The sequence below is a fragment of the Alligator sinensis genome, unplaced genomic scaffold, assembly GCF_000455745.1.
Source record: "Alligator sinensis unplaced genomic scaffold, ASM45574v1 scaffold849_1, whole genome shotgun sequence".
Classification (NCBI taxonomy): domain Eukaryota; kingdom Metazoa; phylum Chordata; order Crocodylia; family Alligatoridae; genus Alligator; species Alligator sinensis.
The window spans coordinates 173810-191090 of record NW_005842271.1 but is presented as its reverse complement, the minus strand read 5'-3'; the positions used below and the strand labels follow the sequence as shown (position 1 = coordinate 191090).

Here is a 17281-nt window from a genome sequence, read left to right as displayed (position 1 = left end):
GTAGAGCCTGGCAGCCCCCTCCCCCCACTTCTCTGATTGGCAGAGAGGCCCTGGAAGTCCTCCAGGACAGGGCAGGACTTCCAGGGCCCCTGGGGCAATCAGAGGTGTGGGGGGGGCCCACTGCACTCCACCAGGAAAATGGCACCTGATGCCATATAAAGACTGTGAAATCTGGATGCAGCATCCATGAATTAGGTAGGTCCCTATTTATGAGAAATGCATTTTTCTATTTTTAATGTATACAGCAAAGGAATTGCATAATTAATGTCTTGGGTTACTTGTAACAGTAATCTACTGTTTATGTCCACAGTACTGCATTCAAGCAGCATTAGAATACAGCATGTACTCTGTCTGTCTTTCTGTTTCTGTCATTCTGCCAACCAAAGGACATTATGTCACTTTACATGTATGTAGATTAAGTCAGTGGCTTCATCTGATGATGTCACTTCATATTTGAAAGGAGACAATCCCCCTAGTCAAAACATGACAGTCGCTGATGATAACTGCATTAAAAACAGAAGAATGGAAAACAACTGGAAAAGTGATATTTCACAAAATATTAGGAGAGGCTAGACAATTTCCGTAATAGAGTACAAAATGTTACTAATATATGTAAATTTTTGAATTAAATATTCATATTCATTTTATAGGCACAATAGGGTGATTGTTTTTCAGCCACATCATTTTTATTCCGTTCTAATGAGATGATCTGATTCAGATCCTAATTGACTTCTAAGGCACCATAATATGATTTGTGGAGAATTTAGGCTTCTGAGTCATAAAATACACTCAGCAGATGCAAAACCAGCTAGGTGCCTCCATTTTGGCTTGGAAAGATTCCTTGACAGCTAGACCTGTGCTACTGCTCATTTTAAGCAGCATTTGAAAGCTCTGAGGATCCAAACAAGCCACTTATACTCCTCACTTCCATCTAAACTCTTATAATCTGTGGCTGTGGGCTGTAATAACCCATTCCAGGTTGGAGATAGGTACTGCATATGCACTAGGACCTTACCTTCACTACTACTTGTCTCCCAGGCAGCATGGAGCAAGCACCTGCAGCTGGCAGATTTTCCCTCAGTGATGCTGGGAAAGTGCCCACAAAAGGCATCCCCCATCTCTAAATCCCACTGGTGCATCATGGCCACAGGCTGGTTCCAAAGGTTCTGTGGGTCAGATCTGGCCTGCACGCCATAGATTGCTGATTCTTGATCCAAATTAAACCTTGGAAATATCTAAATTCTGCTTAAGCTCCTAGTTCCATATGGTTCAGAGCATTCCTAGAAGCTTATTCAGAGAATACACAAGTAGCTCAATACAAAACTCTAGCCTAGGAAGGATGTACCACTTCTAATCCTTTTATCGGGTTATCTAGTCTGACCATGGGACTTACATGCAGATACATGCAGATACATACCTACCTAGGCGGAATAGGATGGTCAGAGCATAGGTAGCCATAAGTGCCTTCTGAGCATGTTCAGAAGGATAACATTTTAGCCCCATAGGTAGAACAAGATACAAATTCTTCAAATTTGTGACAAAAAACCCTCTTTACTGGCTATGATTAGATGCATAAGTAGCAATAAGGGTGAAGTTACATCTCACACTTAGAGCCGTGTTACACATTAATTTTAGGTGGTTCCTGGAACTCTTAACGCCTGGTTTGCCCACACAGTAGCACCTGAAATTAGTTTTAAACACACTTTAGGTGGCTTAAGGTTATGCTACTCCGGGGCAGGTTTATCTCTGATCTGCATTATCTATCTCGTATTCCATTAATGGCTTTCTGTGGCCAGATCAGGTGAAAATTGTCACTTCTGTCTGTACCTTAAAGGGTAATACAAGTTTCTTGACTGCAGCTCTGACTTGCCACTAGAGGGCCAGCAAGCAGAGGTGTGGCTAGAAGCCAGGATATACAAGATGTTTGATGACTGCAAATTGCTTGTTTTATTTCTGTGGAGAAAATTGAAGTTACCTTACCATGAGCAAGGCAATATGGCCCAGAGTTAACTCTTGCCTGAAGTAACTTTTAGATGCTCAGAGTTAACAAGTTTAATATGTGGATGTTTTAAGTTCCATTAGTATAGTCTAAGTTCAATGTTTAACTTCACCCTAGACACCTTTAGGCAAAATAGGATTTAGGCTTTAAGTACTGGATTGTTGTTGCTTGTAGCTTGAGGCAGATAAATTTTGTCTATTTTACTTCATATTTGGCTGTATTTTTGTGTTCCATATTATTTTTTTGCTTGCATTCCACATCTAATTTTTCTTCAATAAGCAAAGTATAATGGTACAAAGTATAATTGCATATTTACAATGCTATTTTTATCTGAATATTTGTAAGAGGTGCCTTTGTTCTCAAAACTGTGTTGAAGCTTTACTGTACATGTCACTGCATACTGAGATGGAGAGAAAGGTGGGAATAGGATGGAAAGGTCCACATATTGAAAATAAAGTAAACTGACTAATCAGATATTCATGTTTGCTGGAGTAAGTTTTTGACAAAAATTAAGCAAAACGAAACTGATTTTAAAGCAGATGGTTTTTATTTGTTATTGTTTTGGTTTATTATTTTCAGTTGGCTCTCATTACAATAATAATGGTGCTGTTAAATTAACACCAAAAGAAAATTTCCATTATTGCTACTGAAAAATGTTCAATATAAATTACTATAGGCACAGTGTGATTATTTTTTAAGAGCCAGAAAAATAAAAGGAAAATAAAATGCCTCTAGAACCATCCTTTTGCTGACGTATATTTCAGTAATGTGGCACTAGTATCCCCACAGAATCTTTACGTGTGATTTTTAAATACGTTGCCAACCTTGACTTAATTCTATGTACAGTGAGGTCAATGAGAGTTTCTCCATTGACTTTTTAGAAGTTAGGAGTGTTAGGTGTTTAAGATTCCCACTGTTACAGACATTTTTTAAAGGATGAATTGATAGCACAAGATCTCTTGATGTAAGGAACTGAATGAGTTATGTAACTTTTATTTAGTAATAAGGGTAGTGTTCTTTAAGCATAAATAAGTTCAAGTGTTTCTGTATATGCATATATGGATTTAAAACTTTTTGAAATCTCCACCAATTCCTTAGGTTATACATTCAAACACTTGCAAGCAAAAGGTCTGTCTCTGCAGAAAAGTTCCTGAAATTTAAATTACCATAGAGTGAAATTAAATCCTTGTACAAGATCCAGAAGAGCTGAGTGATATAGATCTAGAAAAGATTATATTTTTAGGTAAAAAGTGTGTGTGTGTTGGGGGAGGAAGTCTTGTCCTTTAATTAGTTAACAGTATTTCATCCCAAACAGGAATCTGAAGCATGAAGTATAGCATATATAATTATGTACTATGGATATGTCTGAAAAATGTGTCTAAGAGATTTGAAGTTCATTGATGTATTACAAAATACATTAAACACAGTTACCAGATTCAGAAAATGAAAATTAATGTATGAATTATTTAGCTAACACTGCACTTTGCCCCAGAATCTGGTGTTTATTATTGTGAGCTTTAGCAGGAAACAGAGGCAGTATCAATTGGGAAAACATTTCTTTACTGAACTGAGAACAGTATGGCTTTCTAGTTTCTAAGTGGGGAACCTGGTTCTTTGGTTTCTTTGTTCCTAGTTAGACTACTCCCAAGCTATTTTAGCTGAACATTTTACATACTAATGGAGTCTAGGGAAGTGCAGTTGGCAGCTGTTCATGGGATAATAATGAAACACACTGTTTAGTACTGCATACTGCTGCTGTAAAATGCGGGAAGTATTTTATAGAGATCATGGTGAGCAGAGCTGTATCCACTTTAAGCGATGTAAGTGCATGAACTGTGAGTGAGGAAGTTGTGTTTTCATATGAGAGTAACTGGCAATCATTTTGCTTTTGCAGGTAAAGAAAACGTGCACAGAATCAGATGTTTCAGAGCCTCAGAATTCCAGGTACAGTAACGAAGGGCAGATACTTAATGACTAGAGAATGTTGGCATGTAATTGTATGAAGTAGGGTTACAGATACATAGCAAGAGAGTTTGAGAGATTATTTTTGCAAAGAGTCAACAAGTGTGGATAGATTATTTTTAAATCTATTCCACCCTGGAGGCAGCATTGTTATTTTCCAATTACGGATAAGTATTAAGAGTGGGGATGAATGTGGGGTAGAAACGGTTCTGACTGCCGTAAGGTTGAATAGTCCCCTTCAGTTTAGAAGAAAAATCTCAGTTAAAAATGATAAATATTGTAGTAAAAGTCTGTAATTCAGGTCTTTTTTCTTTCCTCATCCTTCTGTACACCTCTGATTGTTGCAATTTTTTTAGTATTACTGTTTACTTTCAAAGTTAGCAGTTCAGTTTTTATTCCGGTAAAGGCTGTCTTACCCGTGTTTTTCTTTCCTTTTTTTTTCTTTTTGTGTGGAACACATGCTGCTGTTCTTGTTATGAAAGTATCACACTTTCTTTAAAAAAGTATGTTCTAAACACAGTTTCCTAAGTTTATGTCTACGTAGAGAAGGAAATTAGTTTAAGTTAAATGAGGTAGCTAATTCTTGGCTGTATTTGAACAAGTGAAAAATGAATACTACAAATGCATCTTCCAGCACGTGCACTACCAAAATGTTATGCCACAAGGCATGGTTTTGTCCAAATTGCATGGTGCAAAACAGTTTTATAACCTGCCATTATGTCCTACATGTTTACAAGATCCATATTTCAGTTTCACAGAGATATAAAGAGTTTAATAATAAAAGGGGGGAAAAAAACCACACCAACCTAAAGTCATAATAATCTTATTGGAACGCCAAAGCTAAGACATTTAGAAACAGTACTGAAACCCCATCTTTCACCATACTTACATCTTAGTATCTCCATTTTTATGTATGCAACATGTTTTCCTGCTTAGGAGCCACCAGTAAAATTTAAGGACAGTGGACTGGCTATGAATAGAGCTGTACGGTACATCTGAAGTTCTTTGATTTCCTTTTCATGTTCTTCATTTGCATACTTACAACTCCCATTGGGATCATTGGGAGTTGTACACACATGGTTTAATGCTGAATTCATTGTCCAATCTTGATTCTATTGAAATTAATAGTAATTTTTCTATTGACTTCAGTGGGAACAGTTTTGGATATCTAATTCTTATTTAATCATGGTTTAAGTTTTGTCTCCTTCTCTGCCGTGTTTGATTTAAAAAATGTTACCATTTAAAAAATATATAAGTACTTCCAATGGCATTAGGGTCCTGAACATTTGTGTAATTTCAGTGTGAGAGTATTCATGCACTTAGAAGTTACATGCTCATGTGCTTTGCTGGATCGCGGCTTGATATTATGACAAGCCTTAGCTCACTTCACGATAGCTTCATTATCCTTGTGACATCATAAGGTTTCTGATGACAGATGAACTGATTATGGTTATTCATTATATTAAATACAGTATATCTATTTTTTTTCTTCCAAGTGCAAAAGAAATCTTCACTGTGAATGATTCAATTTATATATCTGATAAAAAGATCTTTAAAAAAGAAAAGAAAAATAAATTGTTGAGGGGAAAAAACGCTTTTTTAATTTTGTACCATTTAGCTTAAAGAAATGAAATGTATTTAAAATCAGATATAGTTTAAGTAAATGGTCCTAGTCTGTGAGTTTGTAATGCTGTGCACACAGCCTGAAGCAAGCTTTTATGTCACAAGCTGACATGCAATGCAACTGTGATCTTACAAAAGAATCATTGACAGACCTTTGATTAGACTGGTGCTAGAGGGCACTGCTATAGCACACAAAATTTTATAGCCTGGAGCAAGATCATTCTTTTCTAAACAAGTCTTAAGTGAAAACATTGCAGATAAATTGAAACATCAGCATAAAAATGAATGCTGGAGACATTGCCTTATAGAACAGCTCCTGGCTTGGGACCTAAGGCCAATATCATTCATTTATTTAGCTAGCTTTATAGTGTGTTGGTTTTGGATTTGAAACTATTACAATAAATGCAGATGGAAAGTGTTTTTACAGTAGGGAAGTAATTAAATTGGGTGTGGGAACTTTGTCAGGAGAATTCTTGGAGTGACGTGTGTATCAGCAAATTCTTTGTCTTGCTTGGCCTTGGTTCCTCTTATGGAAAGAAACATTCAAGCTACAGATGTGACTAGTAAATTTGGGTAAAGGGAATTTACTAACCTTTGCAGTATATCAGTATGTATAAAGAATAACACATAGAAGTATGTGTGATAAAGCTCAAACATCAATATCAATCTTTTTTGTTTATCCAAAATGGTTGTTAACTTGACAGATGTATATCCACATACGTAAGTAAGAAACCACAGTTAAAAGATTTGCAAATGTGGTAGATGGAATGTTTCTCTGCACATATAAACACACACAAAAAGGATGCATAAAGCTTTAATATCTCAGTCACACACACATTTTGAAACATGTATTTTTGAATGCTACATAAGGATTTAATTACACAAATTCTAGTTGAATTTCTTGGGAGCAGTTTGGCTAAATGCCATGTGGTTGTATGTATATTATGAATTTCTTTCCTTTTGTTTTAAAAACTGAATTCTCTACTACAAGGTTTGGTAGCTAACCCAAACATGATAAATGGTAACTGCCTGTCATTGTTGTAGACACTACTGTTAAAATAGAGAGAAGTTATGACTTGCCAACAGGTGTACTTTCCAAGACGCGTAAGCCAGTGGCAGAACCAGAGATAGTACATAGAACACTGTTCTAAATACATTAAATACTTTGTAAGTAATTTGGAGATGCAGTTCATTGATGCAGTGTATGTAATATATATCTGCACAACCCATGCTACCTGTATTTATATCCTGAATTTAACTTAATCTGATTCTGACACAGGAGGGGCAACCAATAATAAATGTAATGCAATATGAATAAACACTGAGTTATGCCATAATAGAGGATAACATTAACTTAATTGTTTCCCATTAGAATGGAGAAGAAACTTGTGCCACATTTTGATACAGGATTATGTGGTTATGACATGTTATTAACCAAACCATGTGCCTGCTATATCTCTCTTTCTTCCCAAACCAAACTAGACCTTGCAGGATAAAACATGTTATTCAGTGGGAGTGTCTATACATGCATTAATGTGCTTTTACTAATGCACATTAAATTTAGTACTTCCAATATGAGGTACTAAAGAAATGCACATTAGGCTTTGCTAATGCACAGCAGTGAAAGCACTTGCTTTTTAAGTGATGCTTAATTTGCAGTAGCCTATTCCACTGTGCATTCATGTCTTAGCTTGGTTTTTGACATGCCACTTTAATGGGCTACTGCACATTAAAGCACACGTGTAGATGTGCCCAGTGGATGCATATACACGTGATGCTACATTGCTGTAGCAACACACTACAGTGACGTAGCATCTGGCTACAATACCATAGCAATGTGCTCCCTCATTATAGTGTGTTGCTACAGCAGTGTAGGGCCTAAAAGCAACCATGCGCCTCCAGCATGGTGTAGTGGCAGGGCTGTTACTGTGCCATCATTTAGTACTTCCAAAAGGAAGTAACACAGTAACAACAGTGCCGTAGGGACACATGTAGAAATGCCCAATGTGTATAAAATAAGTGAGTCCCCAGAATATGTCATAGTCTGAACAGAGGTAGATTTGTAAATGGAACCTGCAGAGATCCCCATGTGCCTTTCTGCATTCATGTATAGAGGGGAGCCTGTACCTATGAAAGGAGGAATTTCATTTCTGTGGAATGCTTTATTCTTACATTTAATCCACGGAAGCTCATCAGCAAGGGCTCTATACAGTTTTAGTCAAGTGAGTTTAGGGACTTCTTGTCTCACTGATGCTTTCTTCTCTCTGCTCTGTTTTTGCATCTCCATCGAGGGGAGAGTTGTAGAAAAAGCCACAGTTTGGTAGCCCTAGAACTATGACTTTGTCAAGAGCTGAGTTTGGGCTTGTGACTCCTGTTGATGTCTCAAAATCCATTAGATATGGGAGAAGAACTCCTGTTTTTTGGTCTTGATTAACTGGGCAGAAAACTCTGTTAGTTGAAAGTCACAGATTTTCTTCTTCCTTGCATGAGGAATTCTGAAAAGCAAAACTATAAAGCCCTTTTTCCTCTGCAATTCTGTGTGGTGGGCTGGCCTTTATAAATAAAATTGGAAAATTTGTGGCCGGTGGATGGAGGTTGGCTGCTCTTAAATTTACTTGTAAAAATACATAGAGTGGTTTAAAAAAAAACAACCCATAATTTCTCACAAAGTTCCTCACAGAAACATGATGGATCTTTGACTGCCAAGGTTCATCTAGATACTACAAGCTAAAAAGAGTAATTTTAGTTACATGTATTTGTCACATGAACTGTCTTGGTATCCCTTCTACCCCTTTACCATTTCCTATTTAATTTTTAAATGAAAAAGTCAAGTGGAACAGAGATGTTGTCCTAAGATGTTGTCTTCTGTCAGTCACAAGAAGGCAACAAAGTGACTGTCACACCCAGAGGCATAGTGCCCAGGGAAGTCCCCCTCACCCCTTTCCCTGTACTTTCTCTGGATCCAGGAGTGGGCATCATGCAGAAGCAGCAGCTGGAGTTCACTGCGGTTGAGGGGAGATGCCATCTCGTTTTTTGCCACACATGCCCATGTTGAATGCCCCCCAAAACCTCATTTTTGATGACACAGAAATAGAGTGACATCTCCCCAAAGTGTGAACTTCAGCCACAGTTGCTCCACCCATGAGGAGCAGCCTTCCATATTTTAAAACCTAGTGGTAAGTTTTTCTGTGAGTTGTGTTTGTCCCCACTTCTTCCCTCTGTCACCCTCATGATGTACCCCCTGGGATTGTATGGACATACCTGTTCCTGCATTCCCTTGTTTGCAGAAACTGTGGCTGCCTCAATCATTTATTGCAGAGCATTCTACTTCTCCTTGGCATTGTTAAAAAGACCATGATAATTTAGCTGTCAAAGAACTAAGTTATTACAAGGAAAGTGTATATATACCTGAAATAAGTGAAGGAATGGTCATGAAATAGTTGGTTTTGTTTTTAGAATAATGTCTCATTTTGCTCCAAAATTATTTAATTCCAGAAAGGAATAAATACAGAATAAAAATGTGCAGTGGCCAGGGAAATAGCTTTGCAACTGTCAGTATATCATGTTTTTATAAGGAAGTTTACAAAGGAAGAGATATAACAGCACAGATGTTTTGTATGAAAAGTATGAGAAGCGAGTAAATTGAAAATGACAAGCGATGCAAGTGGTTGTGAAAAGTGGGAGCCAATAATTTCAATCAGCAATCAGATATATGCTTCAAAATGTCTGTAAGTCAGTGAAATGACTCAGCATTGTAAACCATTCACCTGTAGCTTGGCTTTTCAGTCAATACAGACACTTGCAAAAATCTAAATACATTTTCCCCATTTAATATTATTACATTTTGTGGGTTAAGGATTTTTTGTATCACATTATGAATAAATATGTATATTTATGATTGATTAAATGTCTAAATATGTCTATTATTTATGAGAAATTTAGTTCATATTTAGGTCCAATTTCACAAAATGATTTAGATGCCTAAAGTGGAAATAAGGTAGATTTTAAAGACCTATGTTCCAGAGGGCAAGCTTTAGAACCCCTGCCTAACTGCAAAGTGCTTATATTTTTACTACCAAAATATAAATAGATGTTGTCTTGAGAGTGGGATCAGCTGTGCTAGGACATTAGCTGTTGTCCTGTAGGGTCAGGCACCTCCCGCTCTTAAGGCTTTAGGGGCCTCACCCTGTGGTGTAGCTGCAAAAGGGGGAATTGACTGGGGCATGCCTTTGCAAACAAGATTTAAAAATAAAAGCATTTCACCTATTTTATGAAAACTAGGGTTCCCCTATTTAGAGAGGTAGGCTCCATTTGGGGTGTAGCAGCATGATACATACATCCAGAGAATCCCCTGGTGGATAAGTGGGGGGTCTCAGTCTGCAAGCAGGTAAGCTGGACAAGCAGTCTTGCTGGGGAATTCCTGAGCCACACAGGGTAGGGCCACTGAAGCCCTGAGAGCACTTACCCAGGATAGCTGGAGAGAACCAGCAGCTCCAGGATGCCCTTGCTTTCCCAACATGAAGCAAATACATCTGCTGCAAAAAAGTGGCACACATCTTTTAAAAATTATTGTCATGGCCACAATTTGGGTCATTTGTGGCATGACAGAAGTCATGAATGTCTGCTGGCTTGGTCTTTCTGCTACCATTAACATTTTTTATCACAGAACAAAAGTGATGTCTTTTATCAGCCTAAATGCCTAGAATACTGGTTCACTGAATGTCCAGAACCACTGCCATCTAGCTGGACTGAGCAGTTCAACATCTATCGCATGGCCATTTTGGATGCATGGACTAGCCATCCCTATGCCTAAGTCCTTGGAAGGGCCTGGTCTTTAGGAGTGTTTGGAGCATGCCTAACACACACCAACAAGCATTGAGTTCAGCCCCAAGCCCAGCAACTGCAACTACTTTCATTCAAAAAACACAGTGAGAAGAGAAGATAGTGCCTACCACTTTTTATGTAACAGCTATTTTTATGTAATAGCTTAGCTGAAGAATGCCTTAAGCATAAGGTTAGGGGCAATCTTGGGTGGGATGGCTGGGCACACTCTTCATCCCTCCTGTTCAAGTTGTACTGCTGGAAAGGAAATAAATTCAGTATTCATGAGGCCAGAGAGAGAAAAAGCAAGAGGGAATCATGATTCAATAGCTTAGTAATTAGGGTATTTACATGGTGGGGAGGAGATATGGGTTCTTGTCACTGCTTCCAGGAAGGCTTATGCATTTTGAATGGATCAGTCATTGAATAAGTCCTTGAATCTTGGCATTTTGGCTAAGATCAGAAGTTCTGGGAGCATGTACCATAACCAAGATCTCCCATAACAGGAGAGACTAAAAAGTAAAGGACTCTTTAGTTTGGAAAGGAGAAGGCTGAAGGGCATATAATAGAGGTCTATAAAATCATGAAGGCTATAGACCAAGTGAATAAGGGACTGTTGTTCATTAAGTCACAGAATAGTAGAAGAGGAGAGCTCCCACTGAAATTAGTAGGGCTAGGGACAGACATTACACATAAACTGGTTTAAGTGATCATAAACTGGTTTAAACCTGTAACAGAGCAGATGTTCAGTGCACATAAACCAGTTTGAGAATGCCTAAAACTGGTCTAAGATAAACCTGGTTGAATGTAGTATCAGACTTAACTGACTTGGCTCAAACCAGTTTATGCAATGTCTATCCCAGACCCGTTGCTGGTTTAAGATAAACCAGAAACCTCCAGCATCCCAGCATGCTCTCTGGGCTGGGTGGGGCTCTCTGCTCCACAGCAGGACTGGCCCTCCCCCTCTTCTCTCTGGCTGGAGCTCCAGAGACTGTGGGCTGCTTTCCCCCTTCCCCTCCCCCTTACCACTTCCTGCTAAGCAGGAATTCCCTCCTCCCCTCTGCCTTGCTGAGAGATATCTGTGTATTAGCTAGCAGACCACATGCTGGCTATGGTCCGTGCTGAATCAACAAGTAGAATCAGCAGGCAAAATCAACAAGTAGCTGTTAATGTCCCTCTGTTGTTTTCTTAATTGGGTGATAAACTGTTATCAATTCCCTGCTGGGCTAATTGGAGCATCCTGCCAGGGTCTGGCCATGCCCCTCTCAGCTCCATGGTGTGGAAGGAAGGGAGGACTGCTCTAGCGCCCCCCAGCTTCTCTCCTGAGCCACTGCAGGCATGTGCCTGCATTTCTGGGTTGTCTGTCTGGCTACAAAACTGATTTAGCCTAGCCAGGTTAGATTTAAATCTGGAAAGATTTAATCAATTCAGGCTCAGGCTTTTTGAATGTCTGTCTCTAGCCTTGGTGACAGATTTAAAACTAACAAGAGAAAGTACTTTTTATGCAATGTGAAGTTAACTTGTGAAATTAATTGCCACAGGAGGTGGTGGAGACTGCTAGGTTAAAAAAGAAACTGGATAAATTCATGGATGATGGATCTGTTAATGGATATTGAACAGAATGGTTGGAGCTGTTTCCTGTGGCATCTCTAAACCAATAAATGGTAGGTGACAGATCACTATAGAGATACGTGGTTCTGTATAGCATCCACTTCTGCCCTTCTCAGGGACAGGATAGTGGGCAAGATGGACCATTGGTCTGACCTAGTATGGCATTTCTTATGTTCTCTCCACTTCCAAGTAAATTTCTTCAACTCTAGGTTGCAGAGTCATACTCCCTCTTGTCAAGATCTCTCCCTCCCACCCCTCTTTCTTGCTCCATTCATTTTTATAGAACAGAAGGAGTAGAAAGTATCTTCTCATATCCCCGTGTTCTGGTCTTGCCTGGGGCCTAGTGGTTAGAGCATTGTCCTTAGAGTGGGAGATGTGGGCTTGAATATCATCAGACTGAGAAAGAACTAAACCCAGGCCTCTCATTTCTTAGGTGAGAGCTCTGACCTCTGGGTTTTTACATAAAATTTAACTTTCATGTCATTACCACATTGGGGGGGGGGGGGGGGGTGGGAATCCAGACCTGTTCCAAAGGCAACCAGTCTTTACATTGATTTTGGGGGGCTTTGGATAGCCCCCAAAGCATGAACAACGTGTGTCCTCAGAGGCTGGGGGGGCACGGCGACCGCCCATAGGTGGTGGCAATGGGGGCAGCACAACAGCAAGTGGGGAGCTCCCACAGGCAGCTGTGGCAGTGTCAGTGGTGGGGGAGGTGGGGAGAGGAGAGGTGCAAGTGCCCACAGGTGCTGCTGGAGGCAGTGGCTGATCGCAGGGGATGCACTGACAATCTCGGCAGGTGCATGTGCACCCTGTACATGTCACCACTGCCCCAAAGAGTTCTAAAATATATGTGGTATATTTACATAAATTACTGTAATCTATGTAGAGTACAAACAAATGGTTGTTGATGACATCATTGAGAGAAATTTGAGTAGCTTGTGTTAACAATTCTTGAAATATAATATGTAGCTTTACTCAAAAAATTTTATGGTCATCTTATACATTTGAGATCTATCACAAAAAGTTTTTCTCTTTATTAAAGTTATGCAAAAAATCTCTCTTTTCCACTTTGTAAATAATTTTTGGGGCTGATCCAAAGTCAGTTAAATCAGTGTTAAGACTCCCATTAATATGAGTGAACTTTAGATCAGGCCATGGGAAAGCTTTTAAGGAAGAAGAAAAATAGGAGACATATGTTAAATACGTCTCATATATCCTTAGATAGTTATGATCTGTCATAGATTTGTAGATATTCATGTCCAATTGGTAAAAAATTGTGACATCAAAATTAATTTAGTAATTAATTAGTTAGGTGAAGCTCAGTTAGGTGAAGCTCAAATACCATTGATACACTATGGTCTATTGGTTAATACCATGTGATACACAAGGACAGGTTGTGTCAGAAATGTTAAACTAATTACTGCAATATGAAAAGAAATGGCCGACAGCAACTACAGAACCACTTAAGAAACAGGAAAGATATGTTATATTTAGAGGTAAGAGAAAAACCTCTGACAAATAGAAAACATATTATAAGATTTCTCATTGTATCTCAATGAAATTTTACCCTTCTATAAGTGAGTTGCAGTAGATACTAGAATATAATTCACACAATGCATGCTGCAGCTTTTAAATATAAAGGGTTGTAATACATTGTTCAGTTTTTCCTTAACAAAAATTCTGTCAGCCTTCAAGAGCATATTGTAAAATGTGTTTACATCCCATGGAATAAGTGAATTATCCATTATATGAAATATTTCATGGTTCTGATTTTTTTTAATTGGATACTTCCAAATACATGCCTGTAAAGAAAAAGTTCTTGGCATTTACCATTTTGCCTTTATCAGCTCACAAGAAAGCAAATGGTATTATCAAATGGCATTGACAAATGGATTATTTTAGTTTTAATCTGTAAATTGAATTTGTCTTTACCTGGACAGAAGACAACATCCCCTATCACTTTTATAGCCTTTTCATCTCTGCTACAGAACACTGACAGCCGAATATGAATGTGTTATTTCAATTTGAATACAAGGTCACAACATTTTTTTTACGCTGCCAAAATGTATAAAGTAATGTATTGAATTAAATTATCCATTTCTTTTTTTATTTCAAGGGCACTATTCATGGTATTTTAAGCATGTACTGTGCTGAACTGGGATCTTTATGAGCCTCTGTTGAGCCTGACATAGATCCTAATTTTGAAAGTGTTTTTGGCTGTAGACACCTGTTAAGAAGAAAACACAGTTGAGATCACAAAGAGCACATATTTATTACCCTTTAATTTAGTAAATTAAATAATTGCTAACTCTTGCCTTTGAGCTTCTGTGGAAGGTAGTGGATTGAAGATAAATCTGCTCCTTAATAGTAAAACTGATTGGGAATTTTATAACTAAATATTTATTGATTTGACAAAATAAGTATTTTCCACAGAAATGGATATGGTACTTTAGACAGAGATGGAATTTCAGGCCAAACTTGGAGAGAGACTTACCTCTCCAAGAATAAATAACTGTTAATTTACTGATTAGGATGCTCACCTGAGATGTAAGGGACTACCATATTTTCTCACATAAAACCCACATCTTTTTCTGTAAAAACAAGCTGCAAATACCTGGGTGTACACTATATATGAGAAAATATGGTAATGCTTTTTAACTTTGAGCCAAGGCAGAGTGTTGAGCAGGCACTAGCCCTGGGTGCCCCCTAGGAAGCCTACATCTCAGGGCTGCTGCAGGGAGTTTGTCCCCAGCTGGAGTTGCAGACAGCTCACAGAAGCCCTGGGCAGAGATAAAGATGTCACTGTCTATGGCCAGGCTGCCTCTGGCTCACAACAGCCTGGATCAGAGAACAGGCAGCCTAGCCAGAACAGATAAGCACCCCCCCAACCTCTCCAATGTTCATACAATACCATATTCCCCGCTCCCTCCTCCTTCCCACTCTTCTGAGGGTACCAGCAGAGTTTGCTTCACCTCTGGTTCTCCCCACCCCCACTTCCGCTCTTTTACTTAGGCTAGGAACAGAAGTTACACATAAACCAGTTTAAGTGATCAGAAACTGTTTTAAACCTGTAACAGAACAGAAGTTCAGTGCACATAAACCAGTTTCAAAATGGCTGAAACGCATTTGCGATAAACCTGGTTGAATATAGTATATCAGACTTAACTGAGCTCAAATCAGTTTATGAAACTTCTGTCCCAGACCCTTTCCTGGTTTAAGTTAAACTAGAGCCTTACCTGGGAAGTGCAACCCTCTTCCTGGGGGGAGGGGTGGTCAGAGCTGCCATAGACTACACAGGGTGAGCAGCAGTGGTGCTAGGGAATGCTTGGGGGGCTATGGCCACCCCTCCAAGCCCCAGTGGTGCCACTTGCCCTGCACAGTCTGCAGCAGCTCTACCTGTCCAGCTCCGCCCCACCCACAGCAGAACCCCCTCACCAGGAAGAGGCTTGAGCTCCTGGGAAACCATGAGAGGTGCTGCTGCCCTGTCATGGTCACTTGCTGCTCCAGTGGCGGGGCAGGGGCACAGCCAGAGGCTGGCCAGTATGGCTCCCTGAGGTGAAGGGGACAGGGAGATGGTTTATTTCCCCCTGTCCCCAGTATCTGGTGGAGGGGCCAGGAAAAGAGTGTATCCCACCACTTGCCCTGTGCATGGAGCGATCGGTGGAGGTAGCAGTTGGGGCTGGCAGACCCTGACTGAGATCCCCCAGGGGCATAGTGGGCGGAGGGAGGAATAAACCCCCTCCCTTCCTCCCTTGCCTCAGGGGGCCATGCCAACTGACATCTGGCTGTGCCCCCACCCCAGCCACAGCAGCAATGACATGCAAAGATTCAATCAATTCAGGATCCAGCTTTTTGAATGTCTGTCCCTAGCCTTAAAGAGCTACTCCTGCTCCTTTGAGGTCTGCTGCTGAGTGAATAGCAGCAGTTAAGGGTTTAATGGGGCAGTGACAGGCCCATACGCTGCTGGCTACAGTAGGATGGCTTCTGTTGTAGAGATACACCACAATATTGCAAGGAGGGATGTGAGGTACTTGTGAAGCTCACATGTGGTTTTTTGCAGTTTCTAACTTACTCTGTGTAAAGTTGGGTTTTCTTTTGAATTTTGTAACTTGTTTTATGTAACTTTCTTTGCATTTTATTATTATATTAAGTTACTTATTGGTATTTTCAAAGAAAAAATCTTTTCTTCATTTTGCAATCCTAAAACAGGGTGTGTGTCATTTTGTGTTGGCATCTTATATGTGAGAAAATACAGTAATGCTCACACCCTAATTCTGCCTGATTTAGATTAAAGGATATCAATCTTCATCTTCCCCGTTCCATGTGAAATCCATATCTACTGACCTATTGTCTGTTCTGCAGTTGATGTCTTTTACTCATGCTGTTCCATTTTGTCTAAATATTCTATGTTCCTTAGTGCATCAACATGAACCTTGGCGTTAGTTGAGTGCCATAATCATCAGACTATAGAATCAGGCGTTCTCTCTCACCCACTGAACATTTCTAATGGGACCCTGACAGTGCATCTATGAGTAACATTGTGCTTGGTTTTAACTTTAGCTGTTTCGAAGCTCGATCCCTATATATCTTTGCACAGGCATAAATCATATAGATTAACCTTTTTAAAAAGTAATCAGTCTCATTGTTTTTAACTAAATATTTTAAAAGTATGTAAATAATCAGTTAGAGTAATTGATAACTTACTTTACCAGCTCACTGAAATATTGAGAGAGAAATTCACTGTGCACATCTCTCAATCTTAATTCCAGTCCATGAGCCCACTAGTGCGTTTGTTTGTACATGCATGCTCATCTTTGAGTACCCAAAATATACAAATTAAGTGTTCAGTTATAAAGAGGACGAGGATTTTTACATGCACATCTGCATGTCCCTGTGTATGTGTTTTTCTACATGCATTTAGATTATGTTAAGATGTTTCTTAAATGTTGGATAAGCATATTAGTATAGAGTTGAAATACTTTGTCTTCGGCGGGTTTTGGGTTTAGCTGTAACTGAGGCTATAAACAGATGTTATCTTTGGAGGAGGTCAGCTGTGCTGGGATGTGTTGCTGGGGTTGTTGTCCCATTGGGTGAGGCCCCTGCTAGTCCCAGCACTTCAGGGCTAAGGACAGAAAGTCAAAAAGCCTGAGTCTGAATCGACTCAATCTTTGAAGGGTTTTTTAAAACTACATAGATTGAAATAGTAAGAAAGTGAACTAACATTCACTTTTCAAACAGGAAGGCAGACAGACCCTTGTAGTGGCC

At 39.4% G+C, this 17281-nt stretch overlaps 1 protein-coding gene across 24 annotated transcripts in view; it reads left to right on the top strand.

Annotated features, from left to right (window-relative positions):
* Positions 1-17281, top strand: part of EYA4 (EYA transcriptional coactivator and phosphatase 4) — a 245583-nt gene that overhangs the window by 123926 nt on the left and 104376 nt on the right. For 19 of the 24 annotated variants that reach the window (XM_025209220.1, XM_025209218.1, XM_025209210.1 and 16 more), the window contains one exon: positions 3894-3943. In XM_025209220.1, the coding sequence (XP_025065005.1) occupies positions 3894-3943 (50 nt within the window). Of the gene's footprint in view, positions 1-3097; positions 3243-3893; positions 3944-17281 lie in introns of all 24 variants that reach the window. The other 5 variants (XM_025209223.1, XM_025209224.1, XM_025209222.1 and 2 more) reach the window with 1 other exon arrangement.